The following is a 22,317-nucleotide window of genomic DNA, read 5'->3' on the forward strand; positions in this document are numbered from 1 at the left end:
ACTTACATCCCAGCTGATGAAGACGATGGAGCGGCTCATCCTCAATCTCCTCAAGCCCCAAGTGCAACAGGCCCAGGACCCCCTACAGTTTGCCTATCGCGCAGGTGTGGGTGTGGAGGATGCTATTCTCTACCTCCTACACCGTGTCCAAGTTCATCTGGATAAGGGGAGGGGCACAGTGAGGATCCTCTTCTTGGATTTTTCAAGTGCCTTCAACACAATCCAGCCCCTGATGCTGCTGGACAAACTGAGGGAGATGCAGGTGGACCCCTGCTTGGTGTCCTGGATTGGTAACTACCTCACAGAGAGACCGCAGTACGTCAGGCTAAAGGACACCACATCTGACACTGTTATTAGCAGCACAGGAGCACCCCAGGGGACGGTGCTGGCCCCCCTCCTCTTCACACTCTACACCTCAGACTTCTGTTACAACTCAGAGCTGTGTCACATCCAGAAGTTTGCAGATGACACAGCCATCGTGGGGTGTATCAGGGATGATGGAGAGGATGAGTACAGGAATCTGGTCAGTGACTTTGTCACCTGGAGTCAGATGAACCATCTCCAGCTTAACACCTCAAAGACTAAGGAGCTGGTTATTGACTTCAGGAAGTCCAGCCCACAACCACGTTCAGTGACCATCAGGGACAACAAGGTGGAGATTGTAGACAACTACAGGTACCTCGGGTTGTGGCTGGATAACAAGCTGGACTGAACATGCTGTACAAATCACCTGTACAAGAAGGACCAAAGCGGTCTGTACTTCCTGCGAACACTGGGATCTTTTAACATCTGCAGGAAACTCCTGTGGATGTTCTATCAGTCTGTGTTAGCTAGTACGCTTTTTATGCTGTTGTCTGCTGGGGGGGTAACATGACAAAAAGGTGTGCTAACAGGCTGGAAAAACTCATCAGGCGGGCGGGCTCTGTGGTTGGCATGAAGCTGGACTCCCTGGTGACAGTGGCAGAGAGGAGAACACTAAAAAAACTACTGGCTATTGTGAATGATGCCAGTCACCCTCTGCACACTGTCATCAGTGCACAGAGAAGCCTGACCAGTAACAGGCTGCTCCTCCCCAAGAGTAGGACCAACCAGCTCAGAGACTCCTTTGTCCCCCGAGCTATCAAACTGTACAACTCTGCATTAAGCAGGAGGAGTAGAAGGAGGGGGGAGAGGGAGGGAGAAGGAGGGGGGAGAGGGAGGTGTGCAGTCCGCCTGATGCAACACATGCACAATAACCCATACAAACAGTTGCAATAACTTATACGTGCAATAGTGAACTGGGAATCTGTACCACCTCTACTGTGTGCAATGCTTGTTTATATTGTTTTATTTAACATATCTTATTGTTATTTATTGCATTCTATTTGTGCTTTTCTTGCACCTTGTTGCCTCTATTTTGCTTTGTACCTGTATATATTGTGTCTTGTGCTTGTCCTGCTTTACTGTTGGTGTTGTATTGCTGCTGGTACCCAAATTTCCCTGAGGACTCTCCAAAGGGATTAATAAAGTATTTCTATTCTATTCTATAGCTATGTACTCCTAGGGAAGGAGGTGTCACGTTAGTACTGTCACTTGTGTACTTTTATGTCTGTGTATTTTTTCCCCCCTCAGGTGTTTTTCTTTTCTTTGTCCTTCTTCTAATTATCTTGTTCTTGTCTGTAAAACTAACTTTTAATTTTAATTAATGTCAATTCATGTTTCTCAATAAATGTTGCAGGGTGGGACTGGGAGATAGCAGGTTACCCCCAATGCTAGCTTGTGAGTGTTGTATTGGACTGTGTAAAGTTAGCTTTACGGCCTTTCTGCTAATGCCCTGGACAACTCAGAGTCTTTTTTCTACAGGGCCAACTGAGCTGTATTGGAACCTATAATAACATTTCAGCTTTGCTTGTTTCTCCAAATGATGCTTACAAAGAGTTTATAAGTCATGTGGACATTGCAGGGGGACACACCAGCCTTAATCTGGTTTCTTCTTTCATTCACGAATTACAAACATCTGGCCAACTCCATAGGTATCAGTGGATGTGTACTAAGTGTGTCAAGACAGGGTTGCATGTCAGGAAACAAGACGTCTATTTCACTCTACAAGGGCTTGTGTCCCCTTACAGGCACCACAAGATGTATTATTCCTATAATGTGTTTCAGGAGAATACATTAAAAATACAAACAAACAAATAAATATATAAATACAATGTGAAAATAAATAATAAAATTAAGTAATAAATAACTGAAAGGAAGAAATGAAAGAAGCATGAATTGAAACTTTTATTACAGAAACAAAAAGAAAAGTAAAAACTGAGACAGTAATAAAATACAGTGATGCCGTGTGTGTATGTATATATATACATATATATATATATATATATATATATACATATATATACACATTTTTTTTTAATTCACATTTCTTCCATTAAAAATTTAATTAAATTAAAAATACTTTATTTATCCCCAAAAGGGAAAATACAATATTTGTAACTGTAATACAAATATAATAATAAATAAAATGAATAAATGTTTGATTATTTGGCTCTGATGAGCTGGAGCTCAGGATGGCTGATCATGAAGGTCCAGTCTGCTGGTACCAACTCACATCCTGGTCTCCTCCGGTGGTCGGTTCATGTAGTCCTGCAGGGCCCTGTGTAAAGGCAGCCACTTCTTTATCGAAGCTTTAATCGCCACCATCCATCTGCAGAGAGCATCAGAAACATCTTCAGTGCTGGTTTCTGTATTTGTGACTGGCCTGTCTGCACCAAAGACTTGTGTTCTTACCGTTTATTTTCAGATGGATTCTCAGCACAGAGGTAGAAAGTCTTAAACTCATCAGATGGAGGTCTCAGCTCAATGGTGGACTTTTTGGATCCATATGGCTGCTCTCGCACCGTATAACCCTGAAGGTAGATTCCACCTGAACACGGCACACAAATACATTTCTCTACATCAGGGCTGATGCAGCAGACTGAACTTTCAGCACAGACTGAGAGATGAGATGAACATCTCGGTGAAAAAGAGGCAGCAGTCAGTCAGCTTAGTCCATCCATCCATCCATCCATCCATCCATCCATCCATCCATCCATCCAGCACCCAGCCATCCATCCATTCATTCCCTCACAGGCTGAGGGGGACCTGAACTGGGTCAACAATATGAATCTGCATTTCAATAGGTTTAATTAAGCACCCATTCCTCCCCCCACGCAACTGCATTCTAGCACCTTGACATTTGGACTACCTCCCACAGCCCTTCACACCTCTGGCTCATTCTGCCACCCCCCACCCCCCCAGCACAGAGCCCCCCTGCCCACCCTCTCCTTTCCAGGTGAGAAAGGAGCTGAGGAGGATCAAGGAGAAAAAAGCTGCTGGACCAGAAAGCATCAGCTCCTCAAGTCCTGGTGGAGCAGGTCTTCCACCTGAGCTTCAAGCTGAAGATGGTACCACAGCTCTGGAAGACCTCCTGTGTGGTACCACAGTTCTGGAAGACCTCCTGTGTGGTACCACCGTTTTGGAAGACCTCCTGTGTGCACAGTTCTGGAAGACCTCCTGTGTGGTACATCAGCTCTGGGAGACCTCATGTGTGGTACCACAGCTCTGGAAGACCTCCTGTGTGGTATCAAAGCTCTGGAAGACCTCCTGTGTGGTACCTCAGTTCTGGAAGACCTCCTGTGTGGTACCTCAGTTCTGGGAGACCTCTTGGTACCAGTCCAAAAGATGTCTCACGCCAGAGAACTCAGCAGCTACAGGCCGGTGGCTCTCACATCCCATCTGATGAAGATGCTGGAGAGACTGATCCAGGGACACCTCCATGGTGGGACCCTCCATGGATCCTACAGTTCTCCTACCGGCCTGACATCGGAGTGGAAGACGTGTTATCTTCCTGCTACACCGTGCTCTGGCTCACCTGGAGAAACCCGGCAGCACTGTGAGAATCATGGTCTTATTTCTCCAGTTCCTTCAGCACCATCCAGCCGGTGCTCCTGAAAGCCAAACTGGAGAGGGATGGGGTGGACCTTCATCTGCCAGACTGGATTCTGCCCAAACCAGTTTGTGAGACCTGGGACTGTGTCTGGCCTGCTGACCTGCAGCGTAGGTGTCCCCCAGGGGACGGTGTCGGTCCTGTTTCTCTTCAGCCTCTACGCTGCAGACTTCAGACACAACACGGACAGCTGCGTAATGCAGAAGTTCTCAGAGGACTCTGAGATTGTCGGACTGATCACTGAGGACCACGACGTGGACTACAGAGGACTGATGCAGGACTTTGTGGACTGGTGTCAGCAAAACCACGTCCTGATCGATGCAGTAAAAACCAAGAAGATGGTGGTGGACTTTCAGACGCCGTCTGCTGTCCCCTCACCAGTGAACATCCAGGGAACGGACATTGAAAGAGAGGACTCTTAGAAGGACCTGGGTGTTCACCTAAACAATAAACTGGACTGGACTCACACCACGGACCACTGTACAGGAAGGGTCAGAGCAAGTCTATCTTCTGAGGAGACGGTGGTCTTTTGGAGTGAAGGAGGGCTCCTGAGGACCTTCTCTGACTCTGTGGAGGATCAGCCATCCTGTACGGTGTGGTCTGCTGGAGCAGCAGCATCACAGAGAGGGAGAGGAAGAAGATGGACTAAGTCATCAGGAAGTCCAGCTATGTCCTGGGCTGGTCTTTGGACTTAGTGCAGGAGGTAGGTGACCTCCATGCTGGACCATGAACTCAGATTTGGAGATGCTGATCTCCATTCCAGCTGCGAACTACTGTAAAACCAGTCTCCTTGAGCGGTTTTGATGCTGTTTGATGGAAACAACTGCTTCTAACAAGGAGTTTAAGGCATCAGTGAAGCAGTTTTATTCTTTTTCTTAGTAAATTGGTTGTTTGGAAGAACTTCAGGCTGGTTAGGGTATTGAACAGACGTAGAAGACCCATTCTTCTCCATATGGTTACTGTCAGTGCTATGGTTACTAGCAGTGCTAAATTAACACCCACCAACCTGCCAAATGCAGAATAAAATTCAATTGGCTGGCTTTTATTTAATTCAGTGTTTTCTCTGTGAAGATTCTCCAAATCTGAAGTTGTGCTTCTAGATAATAAATTTCAGATTTTTCAGATTTTATTTTCAGATGTTCTGGATTTGTGGATCAGGACAGATGTACTGAAACCAACATCCTGCTCGAGACACATGCTTCCTCTGACATGGCAGAGAGCTGGAAACTTTTCTCGGATACGTACCATGTGCATGGGTTGCTCGGATACCGCTGTACAGGTAGAGACATCCGTCCTTCAGGATACAGTAGTGTTGGACCCACATGTCTTTGGTTTTGTCCATTTTATGAAGCAAACCGAGGCAATCAGGGTTTTTCACAGCCAGTGGGGGTAGATTAGAGTTGTGTCTGGTGACATCCACCCACACATGATTCTAAGAGGTCATAAACAACATTAAAGTTAATCTGTGTTTTTTCTGTTCTACTTCTGGTAAAGTTATGATTAATTTAAAGAAGATTTTAATCTTTTGATTTAAAACAGAAATCCATGTTACCTGAGTGATGGGATGAATGGCTTTTTCCATGGCTTCCAACCATCTGCAGTCACAAAAATATTAACAGTACGAACATTTTATAACCAGAAAACAATGAAGGAACAATTTTATCTGTTTAAAGAGAACCCAGTTCCTGTGTAAAATTTAAAGATTGCCAGAATTCAATGATTTCCAAACCTCATCAACTCATATTTTATTCCCAGTAGAAAATAAACAGATAAGATGATAAAACTGAGACAGTATGAAATATGAGCTGATAGTGAATCTGATGCAGCAACACGTCTGGAAAAATGTTGGAATAGGAGCAACAAAACGCTGGAAAAGTATTTGGTACAAACCAGAAACACCTGGAGGGGCATTGGACAACTAATCAGGTTAATTAGAAAAGCTGAAAAGTACATGGAGGTTTTAGAGCAACATCTGCTCCAATCCAGACAACGTCTCTTTCAGGGAAGGCCTTGCAGTTTAAAAGATTTGTAAATCATTACATTCTGTTTGTATTTGCATTTTATGCACTTTTGTGGAATCGAGGTTGTAATTGAACAAATTTAAATCAGACAGTAAAACTTTGACTTACCTTTTCATTTCCTGGTTGGAAGTGGCACAGAGGAAGTATATCCGATTCCCAGACTGAGGGCGGCACTTGAACACAAACGGTTTTCCCAGGGAGGAATCTGGACCCACCTCTGCCCCTTCCAGCTTTACAGACGACACAGCCCGCCACTTCCCTTCATCCTGTAATCAGGTAATGAGGACATGTTGGCCAGGAGCTGGTTTAATTTGTGTGTAAACTCTTAGAAACTGGAGTCCATGTCCTCCCCTGCTCACCCGTTTGTGTTTGTAGTAGTACAGGCAGCAGTCATGTGTGAGTACAAACCACCTCTTCCTCCATCCTTTAATCAGACCAGACTGGGTACGCTTGTGAAGGTAACCACGACATGGAGGTCTGGGCGTGTTCGGTCCACGAGCGATGTCTGATCCAATGGTCAATGTTAAAACATCTGGACCTGTCAAGTAAACAACATTAAAGTTTACTTCTCTCCACAGATGTTGGTCCAGTTGTTTCCCCCCAGCTTACCTTGTCTCGCTAAGTTAGCAGCCTCAGAATGAGGAATGCTGGTCACATCGATTCCATTAACGGCGAGGACGTAGTCTCCAACCATCAGCCCTGCTTCCTCAGCAGCTCCATCTGAAAGAAAAATCACTTTAACTAATTAACGCTTAATCGCTCTCTTTCTCTCTCTCTCTCTCTCTCTCTCTCTCTCTCTACACACACACATATATATTTATATAATAAAAAAATTGTCCCCTCGCGCTTCGTGGGCGGTCTCTCATCCATCCAAGCTTGGGTCCTCTACCAGAGGCCTGGGAGCTTGAGGGTTCTGCGCAGTATCTTGGCTGTTCCTAGGACTGCACTCTTCTGGACCGAGATGTCTGAGGTTTGTCCTGGGATCTGCTGTAGTCACTCTTCCAGTTCGGGGGTTACTGCCCCGACTGCTCTGATGACCACGGGCACCACTGTTGCCTTCCCTTTCCAGGCCTTCTCAAGTTCTTCTTTCAGGCCTTGGTGTTTCTCCAGTTTCTCATGTTCCTTTTTCTTGATGTTGCAGTCGCTTGGTATTGCGATGTCAACCACAACAGCTTTTCTCTGCTGTTTGTCCATCACCACAATGTCCGGCTGGTTTGCCATTACCATTTTGCCTGGATCTGGAAGTCCCACAGGATTTTAGCTCGATTATTCTCTACCACCTTCTGAGGTGTTTCCCACCTTGACCTCGGGGCTTCCAGTCTGTACTCCACACAGACGTTCCTGTACACTATACCAGCCACTTGGTTATGATGCTCCTTGTAAGCTTTCCCTGCCAGCATCTTACACCCTGCAGTTATGTGCTTGATTGTCTCAGGGGCCTCTTTGCACAGTCTGCACCTGGGGTCTTGTCTTGTTTAGTAGATCTGGGCCTCTATTGCTCTGGTGCTCAAGGCCTGCCCCTGTGTAGCTATGATCAGTGTCTCTGTGCTGTCTTTCAGTCCAGCCCTTTCTAGCCATTGGTTGGTACATCCCATGGAGGGGCTTTTCCTCCCATGATGGTTCCTCCATCACCACATGATCTGTTTTCCACTGCCTGAAACATTCACCGAGCACTTCGTCCATTGAGGCCATCTTCCTGATGTATTCAAGGATGTTGGATGTTTCATCCTGGATAGTGGTTCTGACACTTGCAAGTCCCCTGCCTCCTTCCTTGGGCTTAGTGTGCATATATATATATATATATATATATATGCACATATATATGCATTAGTGCTGGGCAAGGATTAATCGTGATTAATTTGTGATTGAAATGTTGAGATTAATCGCATTGTTATACACAAAATGTCGTTTTAAAAGAAAGCTGTGTAGTGTTTTATTTTGTAGTTGTTTTATTGTTCAGCACTTTGGGCAACTGGTGTTGCAGTAAATGTGCTATATAAATAATTTCCGGTGGGACATGCCCGGAACACCTCACCAGGGAGGCGTCCAGGAGGCATCCTAACCCTCCCTGAGCCACCTCATCTGGCTCCTCTCGATGTGGAGGAGCAGCGACTGTAATTGGAGCACACTCTCTGGTCCCCCTTTTTGAAGAGGGGGACCACCACCTCAGTCTGCCAGTCCAGGGGAACTGTCCCCGATGTTCACGCCATGCTGCAGAGGCGTGTCAGCCAAGACAGCCCTACAGCATCCAGAGCCTTAAAGAACTCCGAGCGGACCTCAGCCACCCCCGGGGCCTTGCCACTGAGGAGCTTATTAACCACCTCAGCAACCTCAGCCCCAAAAATGGGAGAGCCAGCACCAGCTACCCCAGACTCTGCTTCCTCATCAGAAGACGTGTTGGTGGGATTGAAGAGGTCTTCGAAGAAGAAGTATTTGGTATTTAAGTATTTAAGTATTCCCTTCATCGCCTCACAACATCCTGAGTCAAGGTCAGCAGCACCATACGCAGTGTTGATGGAGCACTGCTTGGACTAGAATCTTCTCAAGGCTGTCCGGAAATCATTCTCTATGGCCTCTCCAAACTCCTCCCATGCCTTAGCGACTGCCAAAGCCACGTCCCTCTTAGCCTGCCGATACCCATCAGCTGCCTCTGGAGTCCCACAGGCCAAAAAGGACCGATAGGTCTTCTTCTTCAGCTTGACGGCATCCCTTACTGCTGGTGTCCACCAACAAGTTCAGGGATTACCGTCATGACAGGCACCAACGACCTTACGGCCACAGCTCTGGCTGGCCGCCTTAACAATAGAGACACACAGCTCACTCGGACTCAATGTCCCCCGCCTCACCTGGGACATGATTGAAGCTCTGTCGTTGATGGGAGTTGAAACTCTTTTTCTGCCAGATGTTCCCAGCAGACCCTCACTACACGCTTGGGTCTGCCAGGCCTGACTGGCATCCTCCCCGACCATTTGAGCTAACTCACCACCAGGTGGTGATCATGTCACCCTTTTGAGCTGAGTCCAACCAGGCCCCATGGGTAAAGGTCCAATCTGGCTCTGGAGGGGGGCCCCGGTGACCCACGTCCAGACAAGGGAAACCTGGATCCATAGGTTTTCATTCTCATAGGGGTGCTTTGAGCTGCGCTTCGTCTGGTCCCTCCCCTAGACACCTGTTTGCCACGAGTGACCCTGGGCTGAGGTCTACCTGACCTAGTTGGGCTGAGGGAAAAATGTCTCTTTGGATTGGAAAGGCTGCAGACCCCTGCACTAAACACATAAACAGGTTTAGCAGCAGTTTTCTCTTTAAACAGCAACAGTTAAAATATTTCTTTATATATATTTATAAAATCAAATATTTATGAGAAAGAAGGATGAAATGTTCAGGATTTACTAACTTAAAGGTAAAAAGTCAGCAGGATGAATTTAAAGCTGTGAAGCTGCTTCCTTCTAAACACAGAAGGAACAATATGTGATGAATATCAGCATCAGGTGAACAGACAGAAAGCAGGATGAGAATCTCACAGCTTCTAGATGGTGAGGAGAGAGAAATATTCACAATATGCACAAAAACTTCCATCCATGCACCCTCACTGCTTCATTATCCAGATTTCTGGATATAAATTCTCTAAACTTTCATCCTCAGCTTGACTGTATATCTTCACCTCTGCACCTGCAGCCTCCGCTACCGGGATTTAAGGGTTAACGTCTCGTTTCCGGGTGTAGCGTCAGGTCTGTAGATGTAACTATAAACATGTGTGGTATCCACAGAAAGTCCAGAATCTCAGCTACCAGCTCAGTAAAACCATTTCTATCACCACCAAACACAGTTAAGAAAACAAAGAAGAAAGAGAGAGCAATAGATACAGATGTAAACCAGTCCGTAGAAGCTGAAGCTTTTAATCCCAGTCAGCATCAGACATGATGTTTCCAGCCTCAGCTGTCAGATTCTGAGGCTAAAATGATGTAAAATGAATGTATCAATAGATATTGCAGCATAAAGGCCGACCAGAAGATAAAAAGCTGAATTTAATATTTGTTTACTATTAATTTTGGCTGCTCCTGATTGGACGTTACCGTCAATCTAAGCTCTCTGATTGGTGGAAAGTCTGACAGGAAGTGGCTTCATCATCATGTCCAGGTCTAAATAGAGGTCTCTTAGCAACGTAGTAGTGATGGTGATGTTTTTATGATGAAATGTGATAAATAATGCTGTTATCATGGATCATTGTGGATTTACCAGATAGAGTCTCTGAATAAAAACTACATTTAGTGGCTGGATTGTAAACCTCCTGGACGGGATAGAAATGTCTGGAAAGCTTCCGTAGATCAGCTAAAGGGTAAGTTATCAAGCTCTATCATATGTTAAAAATGTTACCATCATATCAGTCATGATAAGTTCCCACCTGTCTGACACAGGTGTCATATGTAAGGTTTGAAAGTACTTAGGTTATTTGTCTGTGTATAAATAAACATGATTACTTCCTAATTATAATTGGAACTGTATTCAGTTTTCTGTGTCAGCTGGTGTTGCTGCTTTCACATTCAAAGAGCTAATATTTTCTTTAAAGATTAAAGTGTCCTAGTTTTAACATCTGATATATTGTTGCTGTGAATAAAGTATTAATTAATGAGATTGTGCATTATAAATTTGACACAGTGTCCTAACAGTATTCATTCATTCATTCATTCTCTGTACCACTCTGTCCACTACGGGTCGCAGGGAAGCTGGAGCCTATCCCAGCATTTTAGCAGGTACACCTGGACAGGTCACCAGTCCATCGCAGGGCCAACACAGAGACAAACAACTACTCGCACACACACACACACACTCTTTGGAACAAAGACATGCATTTAGTCTCCATATTGACCTCACACCATCTTTGGATGGTGGGAGGAAGCCGAAGAACCCGGAGAGAACCCCACGTATACATGGGGAGAACATGCAAACTCCACACAGAAAGGCCACCGCCCCCCACAGGTGTGAACCTCCCCCAGCCGAGGCTCGAACCAACGACCTTTCTGCTGTGAGGCTGCAGTGCTAACCACCACTGTGCAGCCATTGTAACAGCATTGTAATTTAAATACTTTATTTTATTTTATCATTTTAGTCCTTAATAACATGATAATATAGCTGATGGGAGTTTCAGAAGAATAAAGGAAGGTGGAGCCTTTAAAGTTCAGCTTCACTCCAACAAAAATCACATCCAAAGCAAAAAAATCCAGTAAAAACTCTCCCATTGGTCCAGTTTGGACATGAGGTCACCAGTCCGTTCCAGACAATGCTCCATGTTTGTTTGTGTAAGTCATCTAGGTCAAGATAATCCTAACAGCTTGAATAAAGGTACGTCACAGACTCACCTGACCGTTGTGTGGGTCGTATAAATCACCTGTAAGATGTTTACCTGCGTCTCCAGACATGTGCTCAGTCTAAGGACCAATGTGTGGATGGGTGAGCACTGTAAACTGTAACATCAGCTCTACTAGGATATATTTAGTGGATATTATTTAATCTTAATGAAGTTGTTGCGCAGTGCTCTATTTATATTTGAATGCAACAAATAAGAGAAATTTCATTGGATGAAACTTTGAACTTTTACTTCAGCAGCTTGATGATAGTTGGAATTACGCTGTAGTTTTAAAAGGGATTTCTTTTATATATTTGGTTATCAAAAATTCACATGGCACTCTCTCTAACGTGTCCATTTTTCAGCCCCACAAACTAAAATGTGCCAGTTTCATTTTTCCTCTTGTTTCTGTGTGTTATTTAGGAGGAAATCATCATCTCAGATCATCCGTGATGATCCCTACCTCCAGACCTCCTGGTTTAAAGAAACCAGTTCATCTCAATATTGACCTCACATCAGAGTAATCCACCTTCCACTGTAATTAGTCTACACGTGTTCTAGACATACAATCCAGTTTAGCTGTTAGAATGATGATGATGATGAAGGATTTATAATAAAGGTTGGTAGTGTCATGTGACTGCTCTCCAGTCAGCTCAGGCAGCTGCTGTAGCGCAGTTCATCTCACATCCACAGCACCTCCCTGCTGCGTTCAGGGTCATCAGTTCATCCCACATCCACAGCACCTCCCTGCTGCGTTCAGTTACATCATTTCATCCCACGTCCACAGCCCTCCCTGCTGCGTTCAGGTACATCATTTCATCCCACGACCACAGCCCTCCCTGCTGCGTTCAGTGTCATCATTTCATCCCACATCCACAGCCCTCCCTGCTGCTTTCAGGGTCATCATTTCATCACACGTCCACAGCTCTCCCTGCTGCGTTCAGGTACATCATTTCATCCCACGTCCACAGCCCTCCCTGCTGCGTTCAGGGTCATCATTTCATCCCACTTCCACAGCCCTCCCTGCTGCGTTCAGGTACATCATTTCATCCCACGACCACAGCCCTCCCTGCTGCGTTCAGGTACATCATTTCATCCCACGACCACAGCCCTCCCTGCTGCGTTCAGTGTCATCATTTCATCCCACATCCACAGCCCTCCCTGCTGCTTTCAGGGTCATCATTTCATCACACGTCCACAGCTCTCCCTGCTGCGTTCAGGGACATCATTTCATCCCACGTCCACAGCCCTCCCTGCTACGTTCAGGGTCATCATTTCATCCCACTTCCACAGCCCCCCCTGCTGCGTTCAGGGTCATCATTTCATCCCACATCCACAGCTCTCCCTGCTGCGTTCAGGGTCATCATTTCATCCCACGTCCACAGCTCTCCCTGCTGCGTTCAGGGTCATCAGTTCATCCCACTTCCACAGCCCCCCCTGCTGCGTTCAGAGTCATCATTTCATCCCACGTCCACAGCCCTCCCTGCTGCGTTCAGGTACATCATTTCATCCCACGTCCACAGCCCTCCCTGCTGCGTTCAGAGTCATCATTTCATCCCACTTCCACAGCCCCCTCTGCTGCGTTCAGGGTCATCATTTCATCCCACGTCCACAGCTCTCCCTGCTGCGTTCAGGGTCATCAGTTCATCCCACTTCCACAGCCCCCCCTGCTGCGTTCAGAGTCATCATTTCATCCCACGTCCACAGCCCTCCCTGCTGCGTTCAGAGTCATCATTTCATCCCACTTCCACAGCCCTCCCTGCTGCGTTCAGGGTCATCATTTCATCCCACGTCCACAGCCCTCCCTGCTGCGTTCAGGGTCATCAGTTCATCCCACTTCCACAGCCCCCCCTGCTGCGTTCAGAGTCATCATTTCATCCCACGTCCACAGCCCTCCCTGCTGCGTTCAGGTACATCATTTCATCCCACGTCCACAGCCCTCCCTGCTGCGTTCAGGGTCATCATTTCATCCCACGTCCACAGCCCTCCCTGCTGCGTTCAGGGTCATCAGTTCATCCCACGTCCACAGCACCTCCCTGCTGCTTTCAGGGTCATCATTTCGTCCCACGTCCACAGCCCTCCCTGCTGCGTTCAGGGTCATCATTTCATCCCACGTCCACAGCCCTCCCTGCTGCGTTCAGTGTCATCATTTCATCCCACGTCCACAGCTCTCCCTGCTGCGTTCAGGGTCATCATTTCATCCCACGTCCACAGCCCTCCCTGCTGCGTTCAGGGTCATCATTTCATCCCACGTCCACAGCCCTCCCTGCTGCGTTCAGGGTCATCATTTCATCCCACGTCCACAGCCCTCCCTGCTGCGTTCAGGGTCATCATTTCATCCCACTTCCACAGCCCTCCCTGCTGCGTTCAGGTCATCATTTCATCCCACGTCCACAGCCCTCCCTGCTGCGTTCAGAGTCATCAGTTCATCCCACGTCCACAGCCCTCCCTGCTGCGTTCAGGTCATCATTTCATCCCACGTCCACAGCCCTCCCTGCTGCGTTCAGAGTCATCAGTTCATCCCACGTCCACAGCCCTCCCTGCTGCGTTCAGGGTCATCATTTCATCCCACGTCCACAGCCTCCCTGCTGCGTTCAGGGTCATCAGTTCATCCCACGTCCACAGCCCTCCCTGCTGCGTTCAGGGTCATCAGTTCAATCCCACGTCCACAGCCCTCCCTGCTGCGTTCAGGGTCATCAGTTCATCCCACGTCCACAGCCCTCCCTGCTGCGTTCAGGGTCATCATTTCATCCCACGTCCACAGCCCTCCCTGCTGCGTTCAGGGTCATCAGTTCATCCCACGTCCACAGCCCTCCCTGCTGCGTTCAGGGTCATCAGTTCATCCCACGTCCACAGCCCTCCCTGCTGCGTTCAGGGTCATCAGTTCATCCCACGTCCACAGCCCTCCCTGCTGCGTTCAGGGTCATCATTTCATCCCACGTCCACAGCCCTCCCTGCTGCGTTCAGTGTCATCATTTCATCCCACGTCCACAGCCCTCCCTGCTGCGTTCAGGGTCATCATTTCATCCCACGTCCACAGCCCTCCCTGCTGCGTTCAGGGTCATCATTTCATCCCACGTCCACAGCCCTCCCTGCTGCGTTCAGGGTCATCATTTCATCCCACGTCCACAGCCCTCCCTGCTGCGTTCAGGGTCATCATTTCATCCCACGTCCACAGCCCTCCCTGCTGCTTTCAGGGTCATCATTTCATCCCACGTCCACAGCCCTCCCTGCTGCGTTCAGGGTCATCATTTCATCCCACGTCCACAGCCCTCCCTGCTGCGTTCAGAGTCATCAGTTCATCCCACGTCCACAGCCCTCCCTGCTGCGTTCAGAGTCATCAGTTCATCCCACGTCCACAGCCCTCCCTGCTGCGTTCAGGGTCATCATTTCATCCCACGTCCACAGCCCTCCCTGCTCCGTTCAGAGTCATCAGTTCATCCCACGTCCACAGCCCTCCCTGCTGCGTTCAGGGTCATCATTTCATCCCACGTCCACAGCCCTCCCTGCTGCGTTCAGTGTCATCATTTCATCCCACGTCCACAGCCCTCCCTGCTGCGTTCAGTGTCATCATTTCATCCCACGTCCACAGCCCTCCCTGCTGCGTTCAGGGTCATCAGTTCATCCCACGTCCACAGCCCTCCCTGCTGCGTTCAGGGTCATCATTTCATCCCACGTCCACAGCCCTCCCTGCTGCGTTCAGGGTCATCATTTCATCCCACGTCCACAGCCCTCCCTGCTGCGTTCAGGGTCATCATTTCATCCCACGTCCACAGCCCTCCCTGCTGCGTTCAGGGTCATCAGTTCATCCCACGTCCACAGCCCTCCCTGCTACGTAGAGGGTCATCATTTCATCCCACGTCCACAGCCCTCCCTGCTGCGTTCAGTGTCATCAGTTCATCCCACGTCCACAGCCCTCCCTGCTGCGTTCAGGGTCATCATTTCATCCCACGTCCACAGCCCTCCCTGCTGCGTTCAGGGTCATCATTTCATCCCACGTCCACAGCCCTCCCTGCTGCGTTCAGTGTCATCAGTTCATCCCACGTCCACAGCCCTCCCTGCTGCGTTCAGGGTCATCATTTCATCCCAGAACTCATCATGTGAAACATCAGCTGTAATTCACCATATTTATTCAGTCCAGTTCTTTTACACACTTATGTACATACTTAGATTTATGGAGTTAACTAAACTTCTCACATCGTTCCAGTTACTCCACCTTATAAAACTTAACCCTCTGTTGCATTCATTATGATCCTAGTTAGAAAAAGATATCTGGAGTATTTTTAAGTCTTGAAATAGGATAAACACAACATACACACACACACACATATATATATATGATGATTATTTATAAGTTACAATAAATATATAAGTTACAATAAAACTATTTAAAATGTAAAAGTGTGATAAAGGAAGCATTTTTAAAGGGTTTTATGTCTGGAGGCAATGTTGTGGATGTTAAAATAAATGTCTAGAAAAGTTTAATTTTTCTAACTTTACATAAACATGAAAACAAAGATCCCAACCATTTACTGAACCAGACACTGGAGTCAGATTCCAGAGTTTGATTCTCACTGATTCATTTTAATAAAAGTTTCTGTCAGTTTTCTGGATCTTTCCTGACGGGCGTTGCCATCATCTGCCAGGCTGCTGCTCACTGCTGATGGAGCTGCATGAACAAGGTTTTTCTACCATTTCTTTCTAGAAACAGAGAATGGGTCTGAATTTATTCTGTAAGTAGAGGAAAATGTGGAAATTCTGAGTAAATAAGACAGAACTGCTGTAATAACCGACTATAACTTCCAGAACATGAGGTTACTACACCAACATCACATTAATCTTTAATAAATGATAAAGTTCAGAACTAAATGATGATGAATGATCTGCTCTTTAACAATAAATGTATATAAACACACAACATCATTTCCTGCAGCCATGTTGATTCCATCATGACGCAGTGTTGCCTGACGACAGCATGAGAGTCATGTGACTAATTGTTGTATTGTTGTTGCCACTATGGTCTTCTTTTCTTTTTAAAGTATTGCATCATTTAAAGAGATGCATTTGAAAATGTGCACTGGCCAAAAACGGGTGTGTTGCCTAAAGGGAACACGGTGCAGTTTTTTTAGTAAAGCTAACTTGTTCGCTCTTACAGTGTGAGGAGGAGCATCCAGGCTGCGTTTTAACCATGTGACCTGCTCGTTCACACTCATACGGTCAGTTCAGAAGCAGCTATTAGAACCAAGAGGCAGATCTGACCACCACATCCCAGCCAGGTGACTGCTGCACTTACTCGTGTCGACTTCTGTAACAACGATGGGTTTGGAAAACTGAATCCGAAAGCCCCACGGATATTCTCCGGTCCCTTTGCTGATCTTCACTGTCCTCTCTCGAACTGGGGGTGAAATAATAAAATCACTTTCAGTGAAATCTCTGTACGTCGTCTTCACGAAACTCAACCAGTTGAGGCGAATAAATTCTGCAGCTTACTTGAAACGGGCCGAGCTCTGGTTGTGAGGCCGGGTTGAATGTCTGCGGGGCAGACATCATCCCCCTGATAAATCCAGGCTGAAGAGTGAAACGTCTCCGTGTAGAAGCCCCTGTCCTCGATATCTGGAACTGGCATGTCTGTAGAGTAGGTGTCCTCTGATACTGGAAAACACAGCAGAAATATTTGATTATTAGATAACTGATTCTCAGTTTCACCTTTAGGACAATTTGGGAAAATAAGAATAATATTTTAGCTTATTTTATGATGTGAAAACCACTAAATTGATATTTTTTGGGGGGATTTGAAGAATACACCAAGTTTGGTTTACCATGAGAAATAAAGATTCAGCTGACACATCCTGGAATAAATCCAGGTTAGGATTTTTTTAGCTATGAGGAACCAGAAATTGGCCGAATTAGTTCAGGAGAAGAGAATTTCCTCCTTTGATAGAGTTAAAACCTGTAAATCAAACTAATCCACAGTCTGCTGCAGCAACACACTCAGTGAAGGTCAAATAAAGAGAGAAATGTTTACTGAATATACAATAACATGATTCTGGAAGATTCTCCAATTAGAATATTAAGAGGTGACAGGTGAGGGTGCCATGATAGGGTATAAAAGCATCACCCAAGATTCAGTCTTTTCAAGCTGGACTCTAACTCCCCACTATGGTCAAAAATCCTCAATAAGTTCAACAAATATCTCTCAATGACAGACTGTAAAGAACTTTTGTGTTTCAGCATCTACAGAGCAGAATGTTGGGAAAAGATTCTGGAGAAATCTCAGAGTGAAAAGAGCAAGCACAAAAACTACTATTGGTTTAGACCTGCCAGCCCCAAGGTTGTTCTACAAGAGACACCGTCATGACACCATGATTAATAGAACTATATGGACTCAGGAAGTCCTTAGAAAACCATTGTACACTAAACACGGGTCCAACATTGGGCTCAGAACTGGAACCTGAAATTAGATTATCTTTATCTTTATTAACTCTGTGAAGATGGACAGAAATACCAGAAACACGCGTTTGGTGGACAGAAGAATCTGATGTCTACTTCTACAAATTTAATTCCTAAATATTCATGGAAAATATGAGCTGATAGTGAATCTGATGGAAAAAGTTGGAACAGGAGCAACAAAAGGCTGGAAAAGTACCTGGTACAAACCAGAAACACCTGGAGGAGCATTGGACAGCTAACCAGGTTACCTGGTAACAGGTCAGTAACATGACTGGTATAAAAGGAGCATTTCAGAGAGGCAGAGTCTCTCAGATGGAAAGATGGACAGAGCTTCACCAATCTGAGACAAACTGGATCTAAAACTGTGGAACAATTTCAGAAAATGTTCCTCAGATTCAGAGTTTCAGGAGGAATCTCTGTGTGCATGGGACAAGGCTGGATGCTGGTGATCTCCTGCATTAAAAGCAGACATGATTCTCTACTGGAAACCACTGCATGGACTCAGGAAGACTTCCAGAAACCACTGTCTGTGAACACAGTTCACCCTGAAACCCACAAATGCTGTTTAAAGCTCCATCATGCAGAGAAGAAGCCAGATGTGAAGAGGATCCAGAACCAGCTTCTTCCGTCTTCTCTGGACCAAAGCTCATTTAAAATGGTCTGAGGCTAAGTGGAAACCTGGATGAAGATGTGAACTAGTTTTGTGGAAAGCATGGACGGCGTGTCCTGCAGACTAAAGAGGAGAGGGAGCATCCAGCTTGTTATCAGTGGACAGGTGGAAAGCTGCATCTCTGATGGGATGGGGCTGCATTAGTGCCTATGGCGTGGGCAGCTTCCACATCTGTGAAGCTCCATCAATGCTGAAAAGTACATGGAGGTTTTAGAGCACATCTGCTCCATCCAGACAACGTCTCTTTCAGGGAAGACCTTGCAGATTTCAGCAAGACGATGCTGAACCACATCCTGCATCCATCACAGCAGCATGGCTTCACAGGAGAAGAGTCCGGCTGCTGAACTGGCCTGCTGCAGTCCAGACCTTTCACCATCATCAGGTGAAACTGGAGCAGCTGAAATCTGGATTCAGCTGGAATGGACACAGATTCCTCCGATAAAACTAAAACAACCAGGATACTCTAGCACCTAAAAGTCTCTTTAACACGGAGTCTGATGGCCCACAATAGAAACGTGACTCTATCCAACTTCTACTGCTGCAGCAACTCTATTGAAGTTGGTTAGAGAAAATGCTAAAAATATTTTAATCTGATGTTCTGCTAAAGAAATGACAGATTTAGGTTTGTGCATGCCATAAAACATGTCTGGACTGGGGATTTGCAGCCATCAGTGGAGTTACCTGACTCCTCGGTGATGTCGCTGGTCATGGAGCTTCCTCCAGCTGAGCTCCACTGTTTACTCTCCTTGAAGAGTTTCCTCCTCCTCTTGCCCAGTGGTCAGAAACACTGCTGTCTCGGTCTTTATGAAACACAGGCTCAGATGCTCTTTGGCCTCTAAAGAAGCTGGAAACGATGGTGAAAACCACGACAGAGTTTAAAACGCTCATGTGGAATTAATCTGACATTAACTGAAAGTTTTTCAGACTTACATCTGTAGACCACCTGCTTGTCGGCCTTGTCAGCTTTACTGAGCGGCTCCTTTGTGCTGTCCGTGGGACATTTTTCCGGACATGATGTTATATCTGCAGGTTTGTCTACATCCTCTGAACCAGCTCCACCTGTGGCCACCTGCAGGTCTTTCATCACATGCATGGGCTGCAGAGGAGAACTGGAAACTGCGTTTTCAGTCGGGTTTGGTTCAGAAGTCTCTTTGTTTGATGGATCTACATCTGAGTCCTGTACCGAAGACACACAAAGGTCATCCAAAGCGGCTTGGAGATCCTTTTCCACACAACTACCTGCTGATGATGTTGAATCCACCTGCAGGAGTTCAGGTGAAGCACAAGCTGACTCCATCTGGTTTGAGTTGATGTTGTGGATGGATATGAAGCTCGTATTCTGTAGGATTTGCTCCTCTGAGCCGCTGCAGGATGGAGGAATCACTTGTATAGCGAGGCCTCTCTGAATGACTTCCTCCAGAACTTCTGGGCTGGAACATGCCATTTCTTTCATTTCTTGATCAAGTTCAACTTCTCCGAGTTCGCTTTGATCGGCTTTATAGTCACAGTCATCGATGTCCAGATTCTCCCCGTCCTTACAGACATCCGGTTCTTGTGGTCCACTGCTGCTTTGTCTTTCATCGGTGAACATTAAATCAGGATTATCGTTGGAGCTGCTGGTGTAGAACGGACTGGGCAGTTTTCCTCTGTGGCCGTCCAGGGTTTCTGAGGCAGGTTTAAGACTCTCAGCAGTCTGTTTAGTCCTTCCCAGCCTCTCAGTTTGGAAAGGGAGCGAGCACATGATCAAAGAGGAAAAAGATTCGTTGTACGGCAGCTGCAGATCCTCTTCCATCAGTCCTGGACTGTGGGATGTCCCGGGGAACGTTTGCCGCCTCTTCTGTAGCAGGGAACATACTCTGTGCTCCACAGTAGCAATGCTGTTGTTTCTTATCCAGGATTTTCTCCTCTGACAGTAGATGAAGTCTTCGGTGAAGCTGGACCTGTTGGTGGACAGCGATGGTCTCATGAACATGGGCTCAAAGTTGTCAGATTCTGACAGATGATCCAGTGAAGGGGCCAGATCTTCTATTTCCTCTACCTGCAAGGAAAAGGGGCTTCTGGGTTCAGCAGAGTAAGGTCTTCGCTGTCTGTCAGCAGGACTAGGAGCACCGATCCTGAAGGAGGCCAGGTCCTGAGTTAGGTCCTCTAAAGTTGTGTATTTGATGTCTGCGAACTCTTGAGGGGGTGGGATGTCCCTGAACTGATCCCCCGCTGATGCTCTCCGTCCTCTTGGCTGGGGAGGAGGAACGCTGTTAACAGGGACGGGCAGGTGTGATGGTGGTCTGTCAGCATTAAATCAGCGACATCCGTTGGCTCCGATCGTGACAACATTGGCAGTAGTTTGGGTTCGCCCCACGTGTTTCCTGAGCAGAAAGGCTTAGGATCGCGCTGAGCTGCTGTTTGTTCGCTCATGCTCCCAAAATGAAAAGTGTAGTTCGTGCTTTGATTTTCACTGTGACTGCTGACGTAAAGGGACGGCTGCTCGGGCGACTCGTTGTCCGGCGTCCACGTCCTTTCACATTTCCTCTTGATGTTCATCTCAGCGCTCCGGTTGTCATGCCTGAAAACAAACGTGGTCTCCATGTCGTATGTTTTCAGCTTACGGCCATCCTGAATTTCCAGCTTCACCTGTAATCCATTGCAGTTCACCTTAAAGATGTTCGTCACTGGTGCTGATGAGTCGGCTGGATTCTCAGATAACTGCTGCATGACTGCTGACACAGGAGCTTTTCCATGTCACTGACAGATACAGAGGTCACTATCTTCACTCCTCTCTCCTCAACCTCAGTGGTTTTAGTGAAAACACTCTTATCACCTGGAAATGAAGCCACCTCATAGTCTGGTTTATATCTTTTTTCCCTGGGTGGATCGTTACTGTAAACGTCCCCATCCTCACATCCTGACAGGACATTTTCCTTTCCCAGAGAGTCGGTTTCACCCTTTTCAACGACATCGTCTCTGTAGCCGAGGCTGTTACTCTGGCCTCTGGTGCTGGAAGATGTAAGGGGAGGGGCTCTCTGAAGCAGGGAGAGAAACACGCTCAAACTTTATGTTTACCACCCGTAGACCATTCAGCCGTAACCAACCTGATAAATAAAGAATAATACTGAAACGGGCTGCATGGAGGTGTGGTGCAGACACCCATAGCCAGAAGGTTGTTGGGTTCGAACTTCATGCGTGTGTTGATTTCTCTACAAAAAACATGCTTGTTAGGTCAGTTAGGTGCTACTAAAATCTCCTGAGGAGTGAGGTCTGAAGAACAGCCTGGTGTGGATGATGTCTAATAAAATCTTTTCTGGCAGACTGTTGTTGGTCCAGCTTGTTTCTTCGGTCCAGCACTGAGTCCCGGACCAGTGGGGATGTTTTTATAACTTTTCTGATCAATTCCTTTTAATCTTTGGTTTATTCTCACAAATATCTAACTGTAAACTTTTTATAGGAGTTCTGCTCTTTCTGTTCCCCAAAAGATAAAAATAATATGAGATCCTGCACATGGATCATCTGTCTGACTCATTTCACCTGCTTTTCTTTTTTCTTTTATATTTCTCACCTTTTACTTTCACACTTTGAGTTTTATTTGATGTTTTTTCTGTCTTTGAATGAAGGAGTTCTGACTTTGCAACATACAACTAACCTGTGATGGATCACCTGACTGAAAACTGAAGACCATTAAAGTTAATCCAGTTTCAGTAGAGACCCTGTCTGAACCTGGTGCGACAGCATCCACCAGAGTCTGTGTGGTTAAACTTCCCTATAAGGAGGAGGAATCTCCAGGCCTGCACGGGTTTGCCGAGCTGCATGCAGGTGTGGGAACAATGTGACTGATAATCAGGATTAATCTGCCGTCCGGCATGCTGCCTGG

General features: G+C 46.6%; 1 protein-coding gene across 3 annotated transcripts; it reads right to left on the bottom strand.

The window, feature by feature from the left end:
• Nucleotides 1-2,465: 2,465 nt before the first annotated feature.
• Nucleotides 2,466-20,427, bottom strand: pdzph1 (PDZ and pleckstrin homology domains 1). 3 transcript variants are annotated; one of them, XM_041969214.1, is made up of 10 exons: nucleotides 19,137-19,266; nucleotides 16,826-16,987; nucleotides 16,629-16,730; nucleotides 6,601-6,711; nucleotides 6,351-6,529; nucleotides 6,100-6,257; nucleotides 5,523-5,565; nucleotides 5,216-5,402; nucleotides 2,773-2,908; nucleotides 2,466-2,689 (listed from the first exon to the last, which is right to left on the bottom strand). In XM_041969214.1, exons 1-10 carry the CDS (start codon nucleotides 19,162-19,164, stop codon nucleotides 2,590-2,592), a joined length of 1,206 nt encoding a protein of 401 aa, XP_041825148.1. In that variant the 5' UTR covers nucleotides 19,165-19,266; the 3' UTR covers nucleotides 2,466-2,589. The 3 variants fall into 3 exon arrangements, 1 of the variants encoding a protein (XP_041825148.1); XR_006008391.1 differs by lacking the exons at nucleotides 2,466-2,689; nucleotides 2,773-2,908; nucleotides 5,216-5,402; ... (3 more) ...; nucleotides 6,601-6,711; nucleotides 16,629-16,730 and adding exons at nucleotides 19,386-19,632; nucleotides 19,717-20,427 and having other exon boundaries at nucleotides 16,908-16,987; nucleotides 19,137-19,299; XR_006008390.1 differs by lacking the exons at nucleotides 2,466-2,689; nucleotides 2,773-2,908; nucleotides 5,216-5,402; ... (3 more) ...; nucleotides 6,601-6,711; nucleotides 16,629-16,730 and adding an exon at nucleotides 19,386-20,427 and having other exon boundaries at nucleotides 16,908-16,987; nucleotides 19,137-19,299.
• Between the last annotated feature and the right edge of the window lie 1,890 nt (nucleotides 20,428-22,317).

Source organism: Melanotaenia boesemani, chromosome 19, assembly GCF_017639745.1.
Source record: "Melanotaenia boesemani isolate fMelBoe1 chromosome 19, fMelBoe1.pri, whole genome shotgun sequence".
NCBI classification, from domain to species: Eukaryota; Metazoa; Chordata; class Actinopteri; order Atheriniformes; family Melanotaeniidae; genus Melanotaenia; species Melanotaenia boesemani.